The 21,146-nt window shown below is 53.2% G+C and overlaps 1 protein-coding gene across 18 annotated transcripts in view; it reads right to left on the minus strand.

Annotated features, from left to right (window-relative positions):
• DNMT3A (DNA methyltransferase 3 alpha) overlaps nucleotides 1-21,146 on the minus strand; it is a 242,092-nt gene that overhangs the window by 81,360 nt on the left and 139,586 nt on the right. For 11 of the 18 annotated variants that reach the window (XM_038394727.2, XM_043509959.1, XM_038394733.2 and 8 more), the window contains one exon: nucleotides 20,115-20,147. The exons of the other annotated variants lie outside the window; for them this stretch is intronic. In XM_038394727.2, coding sequence (XP_038250655.1) covers nucleotides 20,115-20,147 — 33 coding nt within the window. The remainder of the gene's footprint in view (nucleotides 1-20,114; nucleotides 20,148-21,146) is intronic. 18 annotated transcript variants of the gene reach the window in all.

A 21,146-nucleotide genomic window follows, 5' to 3' on the forward strand; every position in this document is an offset into this window, starting at 1 on the left:
GCAAACACTCCCTCTGCCGCACAGCGAGAGGATCCGAAAAGGAGTCTAAATGAGAATGTGATCCACTGGACAGATCCCTGCACAGCCCCGTCACTCGCATTTACCTCAGCACAGGGCAACGGGCGAAGCTACGAGAGATACACAGTCCGTGACCAAAAAGTGGAGGTGGAAACGAGGAGACACAAAGCACAGTCCCACCCCAGTGAGAAATGATTGTGCACCAAAGAGACTGAGGCAGAGACACTTTCCGTGGTAACATCTGAACATGAGGGAATGCAGGAAAGTTTTCCTCCACTTATTGAGCAGTACAAAGGAAGTATCATCAAAAAGGGATGAGGAAAATTTGCGCCTATCCTTCTTTATTGTTACTATGGTGATTGCAGACACAGCAATATCAGCATCGGAGCCCCACACAAATGTGTCCCCTCTGCCCTGAAGAGGTTATAATCTCACTTTAGACAAGACATGCTGAGCATGTTTAACAACCATGGGGTGACAGTGAGAGGAGCTTGTGCTTACACAGCCCAGCTCTGGGCGTTCTTACCTAGTTTCGAGTCAATGTTTATATCAGCAATTACCAGCTGGCAGTTTCCAGTGGCTGGCACAGTAGAAGAGGGCCTGGAGGAAGGATCTGAAGGAGCAGGGAGGAGCAAATTGATGGGTAGGGTTGGTGCTGGCATTTCAGGTGGAAGGAAGAGTGAAGCTGCTAGTGGGAGAAGTTGACACACAGGTTTTGAAGGCTGGTGTCAATAACAGAGCAGAGGGGATGGGAGATGCCAGAGGGCAGAGTGAAGGTGCCAAAGGTGAGAATAAGGAGCCTGTATTCGATATGGTAGATCCAGGAGGGAAAGGGCTCAGAGGGGGTAACATGGTCTTAGCAATGGGCCAGGCAGCTGACCTTCTCAACAGCATTTTGAATGGCCCAAAGGACACAAGTGGGGTGTCAGGCTGTAGTAGCAGCTGAGATAGGAGATGCAAAAGGCCTGACAGAGTTTTCGCAGTGCAGCCCGACAGGAAAGGCCAGACCCATGCCCTGAAAGAAGTGCCCCCAGGAGGACAGGAGAGATTTGGCAGAGATGGTGGCATGCTACACAGCAACCTGCCAGTGAATGAGGACAAGATGGTAATGACAGATGGACACAGGACGGAACCCCAACATGCAGTGAAACCCGGCCCCCGGCACAGCCAGTCGCAGTGTTTTATGCCGGGCCAGAACAGTGTTTTACCACCCATCTCAAACACAGTCAATCTACGTCCCTACGCACAAGGCCAGCCCCAGAAGCTGGGGCAGGGCAGTATGCTAGTTCTTTGGTACACACTCCAAACATCACTGACTCACTTGCCCCATGAATGTCTGTGTGTGGTGGGGGGGGAACAGCTTCAGATCCCCCAGGCACTTGCATCGGAACCGGTGACCAGCTGCTTGTTCCTTTGAACCTGAGTGACCAGTTGACTGTGGTTCCATTTTCAAGGCTCTTCACCCAAATGCCAGCTCCACCTGGGTAGATTGTCCCCAGCTCTAACACTTGTCATTTCAATCAAGATGGAAACCAGTGGCCTGTTTATGTGCTCTCACCCTGGCTAAAAGCCAGAAGCCCCTCAATACAAGGCCTGCGAGGTGTGGAAGGTACATGTCTGGGGGTGCAAATCGAGTCCCTTTCTCTGAGTGCACATGCTCATCAGCCCACACAGACGTTTCAGCTCAGCTCTGTGTCAGTCACGTGGGTCTTGCCTTTCACAGCGCCTCTGAATCAAACACCTTTGCCCTTGGCGCGCAGTGAGCAGGGATGGGCATGGTGCTGTCTGATTCCTCTCTTCAGAGGGCTGTGCTCATTCCCCCAGCATCCAAAAATCCAGCCTGTCCATCACCCAAAGGCAAAAGAGTCAGGCTGGCCCGCCAAGGGATGAACAGGACTCAAAGCAGAAAGACTGTGTGCCATGACCTAGCACTTCTAGGTTCTCTCGAAAGCTGCTGAGTGCTCACGTCAGGGCTCTGCAGCCCGACTTCGCCATGGGCGACTGTCTGCTCGTTCAGAGGAGCTCAACGGCGTTCCGTTTGGGTGAGAATGGTAGAAACAACAGTTAGAGACAGGACTCACTCTCCTCACTGTCCTTCTATGAACCTAGCCCCTGGAGGTGGCCCGGCCAGTGAGTGTACATGTGCCCCCATGGAGGGGAGAGTGGGCATGGGCTGTAACCACCGGCTGCCTCCCTAACTGTAATAGCAGATGACAAGGTGGTGAGAATGCCTGAGCCCTACCCCAGCACTGCCATGATCGCTCACATCAGAGGAGCAGCACCAGTGGGTGACGGCCTCCAAAGGCTATTGCAGACCAGGCTCGGAGAACGGCAAGCTCCCTCGGGGAGCAAGAAGAATCCATGCGACTCTAGCACCTAGCCGCCTTAACACAAACCCAGAGAATTCCACCTTAAAATCCTGCCTTTCTCTCCTTCTCCCCCAGCATGAGGGCCTGATCCCCGCACATATCCTGGGGGGGAGATGGCGGAGGGGCAAGAACTGCAAAGGCAATAAAAGCTCCTCCCCTGCTGTGAGGGCAGAGCAACCCCCCTGGAATCTGGGGCCTCTGTCTCTCTCTGTGCCAGGTCTCTGAGCTGGGCACACACCTTTCCTGCTCACTCTCCCTCATACCACAAACACTGCCATGGACACAACTGCTTCCAGCCTGGGAGTGCAGATGTTCTCAGTCCTGGCTGCCTGTCCCCACAGCCAGGGGGCCAGTTCAACCACCTCCCACTTCCGCTCCTGCAGGGCCTCCCTGTTTGGGTCCAACATGTGCACAGCATCAGACCTTCTAGCTGAGGCTGCTCTGAGCCTGCAGCCCTACAGAGGAGGGAAACAGGGCACGTATCCATTTGGGGTGTCAGTGGGAGGAGGTTTCCTACCGAACAGGAGCAGGGGGAACTGTATCCCACCCTGTCAGGGCCACGATCATGGAGCAGACAGCTTTGTCCCCCTGTAGCACAAGTTATTAACCCCAGAAGTCAGCATGAGGCAGTTGACACCCAACACCACTGAGCATGCTCCAGTGAAGCAGGGCCCAGCACCACTGCACAGCCGACAAAGGCCCTCAAGGATATGAACAGAATATCAGTGGGGATGCAGAGAGATCCCAGAGACCAGTGCAGAAGGGCAAATCCTTCCAACCCCTACACAAATCAACTTGCTGGGAGCTGAAGGGTTAGTGCTTAATCTGCAGAAATGGAGCATGCTGACGCCACCCTTATATTTAATATGGAGGTGGAACCCAAAGAGCCTCTGGGTACTGGCATGCCATGCTCTATCCTGATCTGAGTGGGACTGCAAGCTGGGACCCGCAGAGATCACTAGAGCTACATCCCATCTAGTGTGAATAACTACTTCACATGAATCCAAAACAGACAAGCCCCACAACCTCGGACTTAGAATCATGGAATCATAGAATATCAGGGTTGGAAGAGACCTCTGGAGGTCATGTAGTACAAACCCCTGCTCAAACCAGGACCAATCCCCAACTAAATTATCCCAGCCAGGGCTTTGTCAAGCCTGACCTTCAAAACCTTTAAGGAAGGAGATTCCACCACCTCTCTAGGGAACCCCTTCCAGTGCTTCACCACCCTCCTAGTGAAAAAGTTTTTCATAATATCCAACCTAAACCTCCCCCACTGCAACTTGAGACCATTACTCCTTGTTCTGTCACCTGCTACCACTGACAACAGCCTAGCTCTATCCTCTTTGGAACCCCCTTTCAGGTAGTTGAAGGCTGCTATCAAAGCCCCCCTCATTCCTCTCTTCTGCAGACTAAATAATCCCAGTTCCCCCAGCCTCTCCTCATAAATCATGTGCTCCCACCCCCTAATCATTTTTGTTGCCCTCTGTTGGACTCTCTCCAATTTTTCCACAACCTTCTTGTAGTGTGGGGCCCAAAACTGGACACAGTACTCCAGATGGGGCTTCACCAGTGCCGAATAGAGGGGAACGATCATGTCCCTGATCTGCTGGCAATGCTCCTACTACTACAGCCGAATATATCATTAGCCTTCTTGGCAACAAGGGCACACTGTAGACTCATATCCAGCTTCTCATCCACCTTAACCCCTAGGTCCTTTTCTGCAGATTGATGCCAAATCTGTGCCCAATAAGCCCTTCACCATTCATGATCTTATCACCTGTGAATCACCTGACTTGGTCTGTATCACAGTAGCCTACCTGGGCCTGGTGTTAGCTCTTCTCCCACATAGGCCCAAAGACAAGGAAGACAAATCCAGAGGCCAGAATAGTCACTCTTTTCCCTTCCAGGAAAAAAGGCAGGAAAAATTCACTTGAATCTGAATCCTTTAGGTGTATCTACTTAATCTGCGAGCCCAGAGCAAAGACACAGCTGAGCATCCTGCTTACCGATAACCCCCCAGTCCTCAGACACATATGGTTTCCCAGTGGAGTTGACAGAGATGCTTTTGGACATGGTGATGAAGTTTAACATCCACACGGATAATGCCTCTGGTAGAACAGCCCCAAACCTCTACTTTTAGAGTTCTCACAGATATTCTCCAGACACATACACACAGCTAGCCATTGGACCCTCGGGCTGGGTGTCACCATAAGAAACACGCAACCACCCCTCTCCTCATCAGACTACTTCCTCCTCCTGGCCTAAATAATAAACATTTCCCATTGTCAGGGAAGCAGAAACCACCAGCCTGGCCTAATCCCGAAAGCTCTTGGATCCTGGCCCATTCCAAACATGCATTCGTAGAAAACTCTTCCCCAGCAAGGATTAGTTAGATATCTCAAACACTCCCTGCCTACTTCTCAAATGGTCCCCTCTCCCACCCAGTGCCACTACTACCATTGCCGTGGCTCCTGGACAATGTCTGGGAGGAGAAGTGGGATAAGCTTCACTGACAGAGAAATATGTTTAAATGACAAAAGCCACATCATTAGTGAACTTTCACAGCTCCTGAAGAAAATATGGACCTTTGCAAGGATTCCATTATCAGATTATTCAGCTTTGGAAGGAGAAGAATTATGAGGGGACTCAACTGAGCTATCAGGATTACGGAAGAATGGTTACCTTCTCTACAGCAACTGTGGTGCGTCGAGATATTGTGGTCTCTGCGGATCCCACTGTAGGCATGCATGAGCCTCACACATGAGACAGACTCTTCTGAACAGCTGTGTCTGCTGGGGCTTTGCACCCCTCCTGTGCCTCCTTATGATCCCATGCAAGGGCATGAAGGGCAGATCAGCTGCAACCCTTCCTCAGTTCTCATGCTATCTGAAGCCTGTATCCGCTGAGAACTCCAAAAGTGGGCATGGAGGGAGGCACATGGGATCCACATGATATCCAGCATCTATTAATCTCCAACCACCTCTGATGGAAGTAGTTGAGGCAGTTTCTGAAGACCATCTCTGTGATGGTTTTAGTGGGACTCTTGCCTGTCTCATCAAACCTGCTGCCTCTGGGAAGGACCCTGGAATGTGATGAAGGGGGAAGACAGGCATCTCCTGGGAGGGTATTCCAGTTGATGACCATGAGATCAGGAGGAGGCTGGTACAGGAGAGCTTGCGGGTATGGCACTGGGTTGTAAAATGCCCAAAGATCTCAGTGTCACCCTCAAATCCCTGGGGGAACAGAGTGTGTTGCCCGTCTGAGTGTTGAATATACCCATGCCCTTAAAGGGTAGATCTTCTATTGTCACCTGGACTGCTTTCAGAATCCCAGACACCTGTAACCACAAGGCCTGGCACATTGTCACTGCTGTGGCCATGGATTATGTGACCATATTGAATCTGTCCATTGCCAGTTGTAGCACTGTTCTGGCTACCAACTGCCCTTCCTTGATGGGATCTCTACACTCATAGAATCTAAGAATCATAGAAGATTAGGGTTGGAAGAGACCTGAGGAGGTCATCTAGTCCAATCCCCTGCTCAAAGCAGGACCAACCCCAAATAAATCATCCCAGCCAGGGCTTTTTCAAGCCGGGCCTTAAAAACCGCTAAGGATGGACGTTCTACCACCTTCCTAGGGAACCCATTCTAGTGCTTCACCACCCTCCTAGTGAAATAGTGCTTCCTAATATCGAACCTAGATCTCCCCCACTGCAACTTGAGACCATTACTCCTTGTTGTGTCATCTACCACCACTGAGAACAGCCTAGCTCCATCCTCTTTGGAACCCCCCCCTTCTGGTAGTTGAAGGCTGCTATCAAATCCCCCCTCACTCTTCTCTTCTGCAGATGAAATAACTCCAGTTTCCTCAGCCTCTCCTCATAAGTCATGTACCCCAGCCCCCTAATCATTTTCATTTCCCTCCACTGGACTCTCTCCAATTTGTCCACATCTTTTCTTTAGTGGGGAGCCCAAAACCGGACGCAATACTCCAGGTGTGACCTCACCAGTGCTAAATAGAGAGAATAATCATTTCCCTCCATCGGCTGGCAGTGCTCCTACTAATACAGCCCAATATGCCGTTGGGCTTCTTGGCAACAAGGGCACAATGTTGACTCATATCCAGCTTCTGGCCCACTGTAATCCCCAGGTCATTTTCTGCAGAACTGCTGCTTAGCCAGTTGGTCCCCAGCCTATAGCAGTGCCTGGGATTCTTCCAGCCTAAGTGCAGGACTCTGGACTTGTCCTTGTTGAATCTCATTAGATTTCTTTTGGCCCAATCCTCCAATTTGTCTAGGTCACTCTGGATGCTATCCCTACCCTCCAGCTTACTGTCCCCAGTTTACTGTCATTAGCCAACTTGCTGAGGGTGCAATCCATCCCATCATCCAGATCATGAATGAAGATGTTGAATAAAACCGGCCCCAGGACTGACTCCTGGAGCACTCCGCTTGATACCGGCTGCCAACTAGACATCGAGCCATTGATCACTACCCGTTGAGCCCGATGATCTAGCCAGCTTTCTATTCATCTTATAGTCCATTCATTCAATCCATACTGCTTTAACTTGCTGGCAAGAATACTGTGGGAGACTGTATCAAAAGCTTAGAGAAAGTCAAGATATATCACGTCTACCACTTTCCTCCTATCCACAGAGCCAGTTATCTCATCATAGAAGGCAATTAGGCTGGTCAGGCATGACTTGCCCTTGGTGAATCCATGTTGTCTGTTCCTGATCACCTTCCTCTCCTCTAAGTGCTTCAAAATGGATTCCTTGAGGACCTGCTCCATGATTTTTCCAGGGAGTGAGGTGAGGATGACCAGTCTGTAGTTCCCCGTATTCTCCCTTTTCCTTTTTTAAAAGCTGGGCACTATATTTGCCTTTTTCCAATAGTGCGGGACCTCCCCTGATCGCCACGGGTTTTCAAAGATGATGGCCAATGGCACTGCAATCACATCAGCAAACTCCCACTGCACCCTCGGATGCATTAGAACTGGGCCCATGGACTTGTGCATGTCCAGCTTTTCTAAATAGTCCTGAACCTGTTCTTTCACACTGAGGGCTGCTCACCACCTCCCCATACTGTACTGCCCAGTGCAGCAATCTGGGAGCTGACCTTGTCTGTGAAGAAAGAGGCAAAAAAAGCATTGAGTACTTCAGCTTTTTCCACATCATCTGTCACTAGGTTGCCTCCCCCATTCATTAAGGGTCCCACACTTTTCCTGAGCTTTTTCTTGTTGCTAACATACCCGTAAAAACCCTTCTTGTTACCCTTCTCATCCCTTGCTATCTGCAACTCCAATTGTGCCTTGGCCTTCCTGATTACACCCTTGTATGCTCTAGCAATATTTTTATACTCCTCCCTAGTCATCTGTCCAAGTTTCCACTTCTTGTAAGCTTCCTTTCTGTGTTTAAGCTCACTGAAGATTTCTCCTGCAGGAACCTGGAAAGGAAGGGGGGAGGATTGACCCTTTCCCATGAACAAGACCTGGCAGTTGACAATGCAGAACTGGAGTCAGGCGGACAAATAAGCTTTTCGGTCAGTGGCTCAGTTTCTCATGATCTTTATCTTTTGGAGTCTCCTCTGTGGATCTGCTCTTCTCTTGGACTGTGGTGTCAGATGCATGTAGAAATGTTCAAGGCCCTTAGGAAGGACTAGGTTACACTTTTCTACTTGCTCTGAAGTCAAGGAAATGAGGCTGGGGTGTGCCGCAGACCCCTCGCTGCGTCCAATATGTCCTCATTAATTGGAAGGGCAAGTCTTGTGGGACCAAGCAGCTGAATGTGTTGAACAGCTTATGTGTATTGTCTTGGATCACCATTGTCTCGATGTATAAAGTTTCAGCTCTCCTTGAGAGCCAATCTCGGAAGGTCTGAAAATCAACAGCCGGTGTCAGGGACGAGGTGACAACCTTGTTGTGGGATGACAAGGATTCATTCCTCAGGCAAGGAGGACAGTTGGAGTGTCTCCCAAGCTACCTTGTGATGGGGCTTTACTTTGGGGCCTGTGGCAAGGAGGGCCCCAATAAAGCTAGTATGTCCATGATAGCACATTATACTGGTACTGGCCATCCACTGCCAGTCACGTGTCAGAGCCTGGAACTGGGCTCTTCTGGAATACCCTTTTGGGTACTGTTCCAGTCTCTCAGGAGAGTGCTCCCAGCTCAAAGGGGAGAGGGGGAGTGGCCTGGGCACTGCAAGGAGAAGTACATCTCAGAGATCAGTAGTGCCGTTGGATGCAGTTCTGGTGCTGATGCTGAAGGTGCCAGTGTCACAGTCAGTACCAGCTCCAGTGCTGGGAGGAGGGGTGAAGGTTGCTCCTAAGAAGGGCTACTGGTCAGAGCTGGTACCGGTGTGGATCTTGGTGTCAACGGGAACTGGCGTGACAGTCTCTCAAGCCTTCTTCTCTGAAGGTGCCTTGCTCCCATCCTTTGGCATCACAGAGGGTTTTGAGGACTTATCTCTGGACCCTGAGTCCCCCTTGTGGGATGGTTGTGTTGACCGTTTCGAGCAGTGTTTGTGCTTGGTGTGGGTATGTCACTCAGCATCCAGGCTGGACAGGCAGGGTCTCTCTGCCCAGGGGCTGGGGCTGATGCAGCTGGTGCTGACACTGATAATCTTGGTGCACTTTCAGGTTTTTTCTCCCTGCTGGAGCCAGAGGTGTGGTGCCTGGTAGCCAGGGTCTCCTCAGATCCATCTTGGATCACGTTTACTCCAAGAAGCGTAGTTTGAGTCTCCCATCTCAAGATTTTTGGATGCAGGACGAGGAGTGGCAGATGGAACATTTGTCAGGGACGTGTTCTACCCTGAGGCATCTGCTGTGTCTATTGACTAAGGGCATCAGACCACTGCAGGAAAGACAGGGTTTAAACCCTCTGGGTTTAGCATCCACCACTGCTAACGGCTAGCATGAAGTGCTTTCACCCTGCTGTACAAGGGATGTATGGCAGGGGATGGGAGGTTTGCTGCCTGTCCTTTTCCTTCTTTTTGAACATACAACTAAAAGGTTCTTAACAGAACAAAAGGTGCAGTGAGATTTCTTCATGAGTTAGAAACCACAGAAATAGGTTGGACACTGCCCAGGTTCCATCCTGCAGCCACAAGGGTAAATGGGAACTGAGGGAGGGCTGTGACCGTTCCACCTTTTATGCCCTCATATTGGAGCACGAGGAGGCACAGAGCGCATGTGCAGCCCGAGGGACACTGACACAAAGACTCCAAAGTTGTGTGTCTGTGGCACATGTGTGGATCCATAGACACATCCTCTAAGAGAGGTGCGCAGCTGCTAAAGTGAGGGGGCAACATAAGCACGTCGCTAAGAGATGAGATCGCTAGTTGCCATGGGTCACACCTGTGTGGCCTCACCGTCCCCAACGCTTGGCCTTTGAGTATCACTTTGACCACGATTGTCACGAGGGGCTCTGTGGAGTCAGAATCCAGGCAGCGTTTGGCATTTTGTTATTATTTTAAAGGGGCAGCTGCACAATAACACTTTGCCTCTCATTTTCATTATTCCCTGAGCTGCTGGTAAATGTAGGGACACTTTGTTGTTACACAGTAAGGTCCCTTCAGCATGGGTTTCCCGGTGTAGACTGCTCCACTCTTTAAAGGGTAATCAAGGCCAGGCCAGGTTTTCAACCTGGCTGAGCCCCAGGTGCCACGGGCTGCAGGGTAGAACCCAATGAATCTTGTCCTAAGCAAGACTTATCCCAGAACAAAATCCTGGAGTCACTCTGCAGATGCAAACCTCATCTTTCTACAATGGGACCAACCCAAAGCCCAGGTTGGGATCCAGACTTTCCCAAAGTTTGGCCCATTCCAAACTTTGGGATCTGATTCCCAAGCTGGAGTTTTGGCTTGGGGCCATTTCCACTTTTACTAATGTAGGAGACTCAGGCACAATCCTTACCCAAGATCAAAACCAAGATCCATCTGCTGCAGCTTCCAATCTGCAAGAAAGCTACAGCCCCTTCTGGATCCCTGTTCTGCCAGAATCTCCTACGGAAGGCAACTCACGCCCTCCCGCCTGCACACCGCACCCACTGGGCTTTATGGAAGTGGTGCCAGGGCTGCACATGGCTCTAAATCAGCAGGCACCAGCCTGACAGCCCTGGAAACTGACGCCTCTATGCATCCACAGAAAGGCACTGCCTTGGCAATGGGAGGGCAAGGGCCCCCCATACAATGCCAAAGCAGCATACCAGAGCCTGCACTAGTGTGATCCCCTCTGAGGTGAGGCAGCAGATCAGGCTCCAGGACCTTGCTGCCAACAGTGCAGGAAACTGCACTGGTGGCTTTGTGATGTGGATACTTGTCCACACAGAACTGCCCTGAGTCTCCCAGCTCGCTACACTCCAGCCCTGCTGAATGCCCGCAGGTGGGAATGATTCCCACTGGAGCTGCACTGGAACTCGTGACCTGAGTTGAAGGCCACAGCTCTCATCCTCAGTCTTTCCCCATCTCCCCCCACGTGGCATTTCTCCATCTCTTTCTCACTAGTGCTCCCTCTACCCTGATGGACTGATTCCCCACTGGTGTAAGTGGACACAACGGGAGCTGCCCCTACTCCTAGGGCTGAATTTGGCGCCCTTTCTCCTCATCTATCTAGTAGCCCTTCCTCTGTCGCTTCTCATGTGTGTGCCTCTCTCTGTCTGGCCTGGATGGCAGAACATCAACATGTGCCATGGGTAAAGGGCATGGATCTGGGATGGAGAGATCCAGCTCAGGAAATCACACTGACACAGACAGAACAGGTGACATCAATCAGAGCCTTTGTCGCCAGGGACCCCCTGTCCCCATGGGCTCTTGCAGCTCCACCGGTCTCTGGCAGGCTTGCTCCAGGCACAGGGCTGAGCTCTCTGAGAGCGCAGAAGTTGGCTAACCCAGGTCCCAGCGGGAGGGAAGAGCAGTGGCAGGAGGGAAGAGTCACAAGCCTGACCTGCACACAGCAGGGCTATTCCTGGTCAGACTTGTCCTTTTAATCCATCTGCTTTGCCCAGGGTCAGACCTCAGAACAATGACCAAGTGAAAGGACCAAACTGTGTCCAAGCAAAAGTCCTGTAGGCTTCAAACTGCAGAATCCAGGTGTCTCTCTGAAGGTAGTCTGCTGGACTTCAAAGACTTTGCCAGAGCTTGCAGCACCCCGCCTGCGTGTGAGGTGCACAGGACAGGTGCAATGAGGGTCTGAAACTCAGGGCCTCCCCTCTTAGGCAGTAGCTACACTCAAATTTCCCCCCTAACCTTTCCCCCTGTCACTACCCCGATGCAGTTTCTTCTCTTGCATTCAGTCCCTGCTGCAGCTTGCAGGTCTCCTCTGCACCATTCTGGGGGGTCAGCAGCAGGAGGGAGAGAAGAGCCACCCTGGCAATCCAGTCCCCATTCCCCAGCCCTATACCGATGGAAAGCAACTGCCCAAAGCAGCCGCTTGGCAGGCCAGGGTCTATAAATAGCCAGCAGTCTGCAGCTGGGAGAGGACCTGTTGCTAGGGAGACACAGCTGACAGTCAGCAAGTGACGAAGGAGAGGGAGACGGAGCGGAAGAAGGAAGGGATTATCGGAGCGGAAGAGGGATTATCGGAGCGGAAGAAGGAAGGGATTATGGAGTGAGGCAGGAAGAGCGTGCTCGAGGAAGAGCTCTTGCAATCAGCCCAGCGCAGAGATGGGCAGAAGCAGGAAGGTGTTTGGGGTGGGCTGGATACACTCTGCTGCTTGTTTCCCTAGCCCAGAAGCAGCATCTGGCTATGGCGCACAGCTGGCTAACCCTTCCAAAGGGCAAACAGACCCATCCCCTTCCCTCAGCAGCTCCCGCCCCGGGCCAGTGGGGAGGTGGGGTCACAGCATCTGGGCCAAGTACAGGGGAGGGGCAGGGTGGGGACAGCTGGTTTCAGAGCAGAGGCCTGCAGGCTGAGGGTCAAAGGCCTGGTGGGGTGGCAGGGCAGGGTCTGCAGGCATCACAGAACGGGTGGGTCAGTTCTGGTTGGCGTGTACCTCCCACTACGGCCTGATCCCGCCGGCCCGTCACCCCCCCCACAGCCCCCTCCGAGCTCTGAGCCTGCTCTCACCTGTCCCCATCCTCCTAGGTCAGCATGACACCCTGGCGCGGCACTACCAGGCACCTCCTTTCCTCCGGACTAACCTCCAGCCCGGCCTGCTCTGGCCCCCTCAGCACCCCTTGCCTCCACCTCCACCGCCACGTTCCCACCCTTCACAAGCTCTGGCTGGGCCACGAACTCGCCCGGGCATGAGTCGGCACCACAAGGGCCCGAGTCGGGGGCCTGCTCCACGGCTGTGCAGGGAGTTGGGGGATTCCCCAAACCTGAAACAGGCCAAGACACCCAGCATCGCAAGAGGGAGCCTGAGGCCTCGGTTCCCAAAGACAAGTCATGGGGAAGAGACGGCCCCTTCCTCCGCCATCTCTGCCAGGCTCTGGGGGCCAGCACGCCCCTGCCCTCTCCCAGACACGCAGCAAGGACTGAGACCCAACCTCTCAAACCAGATCTACCCCCTCATCCTCCCCGCGCTCAGACCCACTGCTCCCTGCTCACCCCTCAGACACCCCTGCTTCCCACGCACCCCTAAGCCTCCCCTGCTCGCCCCTCAGACCCACTGCTCCCTGCTCACCCCCAGACACCCCTGCTTCCCACGCACCCCTAAGCCTCCCCTGCTCGCCCCTCAGACCCACTGCTCCCTGCTCACCCCTCAGACACTCCTGCTTCCCACCCACTCCCAAGGCGCCCCCTGCTCGCCCCTCAGACCTACTGCTCCCTCCTCACCCCCAGACACCCCTGCTTCCCATGCACCCCTAAGCCTCCCCTGCTCGCCCCTCAGACCCACTGCTCCCTGCTCACCCCCCAGACACCCCTGCTTCCCACCCACCGCTAAGACGCCCCCTGCTCACCCCTCAGACCCACTGCTCCCTGCTCATCCCTCAGACAACCCTGCTTCCCACCCACCCCTACGGTACCCCCTGCTTGCTCCTCAGACCCACTGTCCCTGTTCACCCCTCAGACACCCCTGCTTCCCACCCCCCCAAGACGCCCCCTGCTTGCTCCTCAGATGCCCCCTGTTCACTCCTCAGATCCCCACTGCTCCCAGCCCGCCCCTAAGGCGCCCCCTGCTTGCCCCTCAGACCCACTGCTCCCTGCTCACCCCTCAGACTCCCCTGCTTCCCACGCACCCCTAAGCCTCCCCTGCTCGCCCCTGAGACCCACTGCTCCCTGCTCACCCCTCAGACACCCCTGCTTTCCACCCACCCCTAAGACACCCCCTGCTCGCCTCTCAGACCCACTGCTCCCTGTTCACCCCTCAGACACCCCTGCTTCCCACCCATCCCTAAGGCGCCCCCTGCTCACCCCTCAGACCCACTGCTCCCTGCTCACCCCTCAGATCCCCACTGCTCCCTGCCTGCCCCTCAGACACACACTCCAATGGCTGAGCTGTACCCCCATCTCCTCAAACAGGTGTGGGAGGGGGCGACAGATGCCCTCCCCCCATCTCCTCAGATAGGCGACAGTAGACCAGGTGCCTTCCCATCTCACACATGCTTCATGGCCTAGTCACCCCCTTCTCCCCACCGACTGCTCACACACACACTCCAATGGCTGAGATGTACCCCATCTCCTCAGACAGGCGACGGGGGCCCAGGTGCCCCCCATCCCCTCAGACAGGCGACGGGGACTCATGTGCCCCCCGTCCCCTCAGACAGGCGATGGGGACCCAGGTACCCCCCCATCCCCTCTGGCAGGCGACGGGGGCCCAGGTGCCCCTCCATCTCCTAACATGACAGGAACCAGGTGCCCCCCATCTGCTCAGGCAAACGAAGGGGGCCACAGACATGCAGCAGGAGCTGAGATCTCTCTCCAGCACTCTCTGGGCTGCCCTCAGGACCAGTCTCATTTCCCCTTCCCCTGGGCACTTGTCATCTTCATTTCCATCTCTGCATCATTCACCTCTTCTCCAGGCCCCAAGCCCACCCCCTTCCAGCGAAGCACAACGATCCCCAGCTGCTCAGAGGGAGCCTTTGCTGCTTCCCCACTTCTTCACGCTCACAAAACAGCTGACCGCCCCGGCATCTCAAAGCCTCTCCGCTGGCTCCCCATCCACTTCCAAATTACACTCCTTGCTCACAAAACCTGTCTGCTCCCCTCCACCCTCACTCCCCTCTGTCCATTCCCACCTCACCACTGGGCAAGGGCCATCTCCCTGCAGGTCCTCATCTCCCTGTATCTCTCTGTCCCGTCGGCTCTCCGCATCTCCCCCAGTCTGGCCAAAGCCTGGTGGCCGTTTCCCTCTCCGGCTGACATGGCTTTGGCGTCACCTGGGTCTGGATCACAGTCCCTATGAAATGGCCCTGCCTATCCACCATACTCTATGTACTCCTCCCCTCCACTGTCCCTCCTGGATCTTTCTAACGGCATACAGGCTCTTAAAGCTCTTTCCTTCCTTCACTCCCTACCTCTCTGATTGGCCACCTGGCTCCCTATGGTACTACCACTGACAACTTGACCTCTGGTTCTTTCGCCATCTCTTTACCGGCCACTTTCCATCCCAGGGCCCTCTCTCAGTTCCCATCTCTGACCTTCCCTGTCTCACCAAAGTGCCTGAGCGAGTCACTTCCTCTCATCTCCCCAGCCCCTCTCACACTGTGTCCTGGATCCAGATCAGCCAGGGCTTCCCCCCACAGCATGGAATCTCTCTCCTCCATGGAGTTAACCACCTCCTCTCCTGAGCTGACAAAGGCTCCTTCTTGCTGACCCCAGAGCAGCCACCGTTCTCTGGCCCACTTCACAGCTATGCTGGCATCTCCGTGCCCCTCCTGAAATGGGTCTACTCCTGAGCTAACAGTTAGTTCTGCATCCCTGGAGGGGGCTCCTGCTCTGCCCCAGGAAGTCCATTCTTGGCCCTGGGCTCTTTACCATCTTCTCCTTCTAATCACTAGCTGCTACTTTTGTTCAAATGATACATGACTGTACAGAACTTTTAACACCTTTAATGAACCCTCTGTGCCTGACTTGATCAAATAAACTGCTCTGCTTCCTTCGGGCCAAAAGAGAAGCGCTTCCCTTTGCCACGGGGGCTGCTTCAAGCACAGCAAAACAGATTTCAAAATGGACAACTGTAAAGGGACAACAGAGCCCTAGTAAATCACACTGTGTCTATTGCAGGATCCCTGCTCAGGATCAGGTCTCCACTGTGCAGCGGGCGGCTCGGGTCCTGCCCCACAGAGTGTTCAGTCTAAGAATACAAAGTCAGTGAGGCTTTCAGTCAAAATTAAATGGCAAAAACATTCGTTAACGCCGGGTTAAGGTTCAGCAAAACTCAAACTTCTGAAAACCATGAAATATAGTCTTGGGGTGCATGGCCACTCAACCTTGACTCTGCCCCCTGGAGCTGGCAGTAGCCCTGGGCAATTCTCTGCATGCACTGCAGCCTCGTTCGCTGCAGTGGTGGAGGAATACGGTGGATCAGCTTGGCAGAGCTGTGATTGTGACAGGAGGATCTGGGACTGAGCCCTGTTATCAAAGACAAGAGGTGTATGTGTACCTTGAGGGTCCCATCTGCTCCGTTTCCACACAGAATCACGTAGGCTGTCAGTAGTGGGGCACTGGGGTTTCCTTGCCATAGTTATTGTCAGGAGTGAAGTGAGACATGAGTGTCTGTGTATTTAATGATGGGTAGGGAAAAGTAAAGGGTTAGTAGGTAGCCTGGGTGCAAGTGGGAAGGGATTGTAAATGGGTAATGAAGTGGTTGTTAAATGTTACAGGTGTGGTATTCTGTAGGGGGAGTAGGCTCAGTGTTTAAGCACAGGGCACATGCAGACACACCTGTCCATCACAGGGACAAGGAAGAGTTGGACTGTGTGTTATGGGTGTATCGGGGCATTGCTCAAAGAGACCACAGTTAAGGCTGCATGGGCGTTTACCTTAACTCAGTATTTCCTGGGTTTCAGAGGTGGAGTTTTGCCAAATTCAACGTTCTGGAAGGGTGCGATCCAACACCAGGCAACCTGAACTCTGCGTTAACTAAGTTTTTGCCATTTAACTTCCTAGTTTTTTAAACATGAAGAGAAATGTTTGTTGGTAAGAGTTATTGGTCATTTTGACAGCTATAGTGCTCACCTGGGTTTGCAGCTGATATGTTACTGTGGCTAGGTAACAATCAAAAGATTTAGGTTTTATATATAGTGAGTTCTCAAAGAGCTCATTTTACACATGGGAAACTGAGGCACTGAGAGGTGAAGTGATGTGTCCAAGGTCACCCAGCAGGCCAGTGGCAGAGCTAGGAATAGTCCTAGTACAGTGATCTGTCTATTAGAACACAGGGTTCTCTGTGACTCCTCAGGGCTTCTCCTCTCTCCTGTACATAGAGTTACAGTAGAAAGAGGATAACGGTCATGCTTTGAAATGGTTGCAAGCCTTCCCCCCTTATCCTCTCCCACTCCTTCCCCCTTAACCGAGCTCTCCAACTCTTTTTTCTTCCCCTACCACCATTCCCATTTATCCCCCTCCCCAGAACACCACTATCCCTCACTGCAGACCCCTATTATCACCTACTCTTGCACCTCTAATCACCGTTTCCCCTCCTAGCGAGCATTCGCATGTGTAATTCATTTTCTTCTCAAAAATACATTCAGCACATCTGAGTATTCTGCTGTACTCAGATTACATTTCTTAAAAAACCCCAAACCAGACCCCCACCACCGTGACAGGCAGATTTCCCCCAAATGTTTACGATTCTTTCAGATTTCTGCCCAGGGTGGGTTCCAGACGTCACAATTAGAGGCTCAGAGCGGTGGTAAGTGGCTCATTTATCTCAATGCGATGTTCTCTGATGAAAGGGAACACCCCATGGAGATGAATGCAAGCTGAAAGAGCAGCTCTGAGACACATGAATTGCTCCATTCCTGGCAGTGGGTGTTCCCGTCTCTGCACCCTAGTACTAGAGCAGAGCCTAGCACGCCGGTTCTCAGCTCCTCACTCCAGCCAGCCTCAACAGTGTGTCAGTGGGTGCTTTCCTGGTGCATGCTCTGAGCCTCATGCCTGTTCCAAGCTCCCCATGCCAGAGTGGCAGGGCTTCCCCAGATCCTCCTAGCTCACATGAGGGGGGCCGGAAGCAGGGTTCAGATACTCACACAGGAGCAGTGACTCCCAGATCACATGATTGGATTTAGAAGGGGGGTGCAGACACTCCTAGAAAGGCAAGACCCCTCCAAAACCTGGGTCACATGAGGAGGGCAAGGAAATAGGGAGTCACATCCACATAGATGAGCAGACCCCCCCAAGATCCTGACACACACGGAGTGGAGGGAGTGGAGCTCAGACACCGCTGGAGGAAGCAGGGACCCTCAGATCCCAACTCACATGGGGGGCATATGGCGCACACATAGGAGAGGAATGTGGGGCTGCCAAGTGACTCTGTCCCTACTCTCCCCGTTAGTCACCCCCCATATCCCACTTCCCAGTGTCCCACCCCTTCCTCCTCTCCTCTCCTCTCCTCTCCTCTCCTCTCCTCTTCAACTCCCCATCCCCTGATTCTCCAATCCTGCTCCCCTATTCCCACCTATTCTTCCACCCCTAAGAACTCGCCCCTCCCAGGGAGCATCAGCATCTGTAGTTTACTTTCTTCCTAGTTTCAGCGCCTTCTGAATACTCGTTTGTCCTCATATTATGTTTCTTCAATCTAAGACTGCCGGGGACAGAAGCAGACTGGAGCAACATGCCTGCTTTTTTAACTGCCTGTTCCTACCCCGGGTTGGATCTGAACTCACAGTACCTGGCTTGGTGCTCAGAGTCCCTGAGCAGAACACGTCCTCAGAACCACTCAGACCCTGTGGCACACAGTGACTTTTCCAGACAGCTAGCCTCTCTCCGGACATATGTAGTGGAATTAATTAAAGGGGTCGATAAGCACATGATACTTGTGACGTGTCTAACTGGAGAAGCAATGCTTTTTCAAATCATGTTTTTATTTGATTTCCCCCAGGGCTGGTGGGTGCCAAGCCCTGTCTTGGGGTAACCCTTGAGCGCTGGACATGCTGGAGTGAGGATCTGAGTTCTACCTGCGAGCAAAAAATGGTCACCAGAATCTGTCAACTTTAAGACAAATTGTTTTTTCCCCAGGGGGTTCTATCGAGGGAATCATTGGTCAAATGGCCCCAAATCTGGATCCTTTACCAAACCCCGCACTGAAGAAGACACAACAAAGCAATCTGAGTAGTCGTGTAGATTTTAGAGCACTTAGCACAGTCAAATTTCAAACAAGAAAGCTGGTCTTCACCATAGTTATTGTAGAGCTGTCACTGCTATACTACAGCCAACGAACCTTAACAGGCAAGGGGTAAGAACCTACGGCTCCAAAGAAGGAGAATACATCTAGACAAAGAGGGTTTTAAAATGGTGCTGCATCCTTTGTCCTAGTCCTGTCTGGTTTTGGACTGCAAACTCTTTGAGGCAGGAACCGGCTCTATATTTGATATGTGTCTGTCAGCAGGGTACAGTCTGGCAGGAGTGGGCTACACACACTGCTCGCTGACTGATCCCCTATCAAACTTCTGTTTGCCTTTACATCAGGGCCCTCCTCTGCCCCCCAAAACCTCTTTTTCCTCCCACATTTCCTGCGCCTGGAAACCTGCCTATTGCCGCCTCCTGTTCGCTGCCAGAATCAGCCCTGGCTTCATCTCCTCCTGTGCTGAAATCTCCATTCCCTCTCACCTTGACTATGGCAGCTCCCTGGGCTAGCCTCTTTCCACCATGCTGTGCTGCCATCACTTTGATTTCATCTCCACTGTAAGCTCCTCGGGGCAGGAGCTGAGTCACTTCCTTTACCTGCAAAGTGCAATGCACACCCAGGGCGCTAGCCAGCTCGTAAGTCCTAGCTCTCCCCGGGCCACACACACACATTCCCCCAAACACAGACACCTCTGCTGGCTGCCCAGGCACGCCCCGCCACGGGCTTTCCCCAGCCTGTTTCACAGACCTCTCTCTCCTACTCCCCACCCATCCTGCACCAGCCTCCCCTCCGCCTATTCAACACGCCCCCCAGTGCCGGCGCAATGGCCTCCTCCTTCTGTTGGGAGGAGATTTCTGCATCTCTCTGACAGAGTCTAATGGACTGTCTATTTCCAGCTCTCCTCTGAGACCATCTCTTCCTCTCTTTCCTCTGTGCTGTCTGCACTGTCATGCCCACAGCACCTATACAACGCATTCGACCTCTCAGCGCCTCGCCCTCTCAGCCAGGGCTTAGCAGTTCATTAACCCCTCAAGGCTCGTCCGGGTGTCATTTGTGTGACAAACACGGCAGGGAAAGGGACAGACTGTATGTGGGCATGGGCTGTCTGAGTGAATGTGATGGTGCGTGGACATGGTGCTTTAGCCGTGTGACTCTCTGGGGGGTTGTTAGTGCATGTACACATACAGAAGTGTCGAACTGTGCATCCATAGGCGTACATGTCTATATGCCAGTGTGTGTACACCCGTGCGTGGATGTGAGATGGGGTGAATGGAAGTGTGGGTGTGAACGAGCAGGCCTGTGAACATGGGAGTGAATACAGGTGACTGGGAGTCTGAGGTCTGGGCACACCCTGTAACACGTCCAGCAGCACAAAGCCCAGGGGCTCCGCGCCTCCCACACATCATTTCAATGTCACAGTAAACACTGCCCAGAAGCAAAGCATGTCCGTGCCCCTCGCTCCGCCCCCCAGAAGGAAGTTACACCCATGCCACGAACCTTGTCAAGCTGGGATGCCGATGGATTATCAGTCTGTGGGGAGAAAGGTAAAGGAGAGGAGGGTGTTAGCAAACACAACCACATCATTCAGTACATCAGAAGCTGCCAGCCGCCCCATGTGGGAAGCAGACGCTGCAGCAGCAGCAGGGGGACAACAGCGCAGGGAAATCCCCTTCCCCTTTGCAACACACTGAGGCCTCAGGAAAGGGCCCCGCACCTTGAAGCCCCCCTCTGCTCAGTGAGACGGAAGATGATGGACGCTTGTGCCCATCAGTCAAGGGAAGCTGCACCACCAGAACCAGAGCAGACACGGAAGAGGAGGGGGGTTATTTTGGGGTGGGGAATTATTGACTTGTTTTTTGTGGGGAGCTGGTGTCCCTCACTCCCTGGCTTCTAGCCTGTTCTCCACTGCTTGCCCAATAGCCGTAACTCCGCAGATTGTGGCCCTGAAGTTTGTCACTCCTTCACCGTAACTGGAAAGGGGACAAGGACGTGGCAGAGGTGGGCTTTGGGCAGGCTCCCTCACTTTGGCTGAGTGCTGTCTCCATGGTGTCTGTGCCCACCAACCCAGTATGGAGACAGGTGCCTGCAACCCCTGCCACAGAAGCATTTCCTGCCGATGCCTCCCATGCTGTGCAGTGCTCAGACTGTGCCGCCCCCGCCCCAGCTCGTACCAGCCCTGACAACCATCTTGCAAAGAACTCGGACAAGAAGCTGCTTTGCATTCACCGGGTGTGTCTGTTCAGGGCAGGGGCCTGGCTCTCCTGGAGAACTCTCTGCAGTCCCTCCCTCTCCTTGTTCTATGGCTCACCCCAGTTATACGCCATCTACGCAACTACTGTGTGGCTCTCCTGCCTTGCAGTGCGCCAGTCCCTTTGCACTGGCAGCTACAGGATGAGGCCGAGACCAAGAACACACAGAGGTGGACACTCCACATTACAACCAGCTGACGCATGCAGGGTCCTTCCTTCCGGGGGGACCCACTACCTACGGTCTTCCTTAGAGGCCTTGGGATAGAACTGAATGCTGCAG

This window comes from Dermochelys coriacea, chromosome 3 (genome assembly GCF_009764565.3).
Source record: "Dermochelys coriacea isolate rDerCor1 chromosome 3, rDerCor1.pri.v4, whole genome shotgun sequence".
Taxonomy (NCBI): Eukaryota; Metazoa; Chordata; order Testudines; family Dermochelyidae; genus Dermochelys; species Dermochelys coriacea.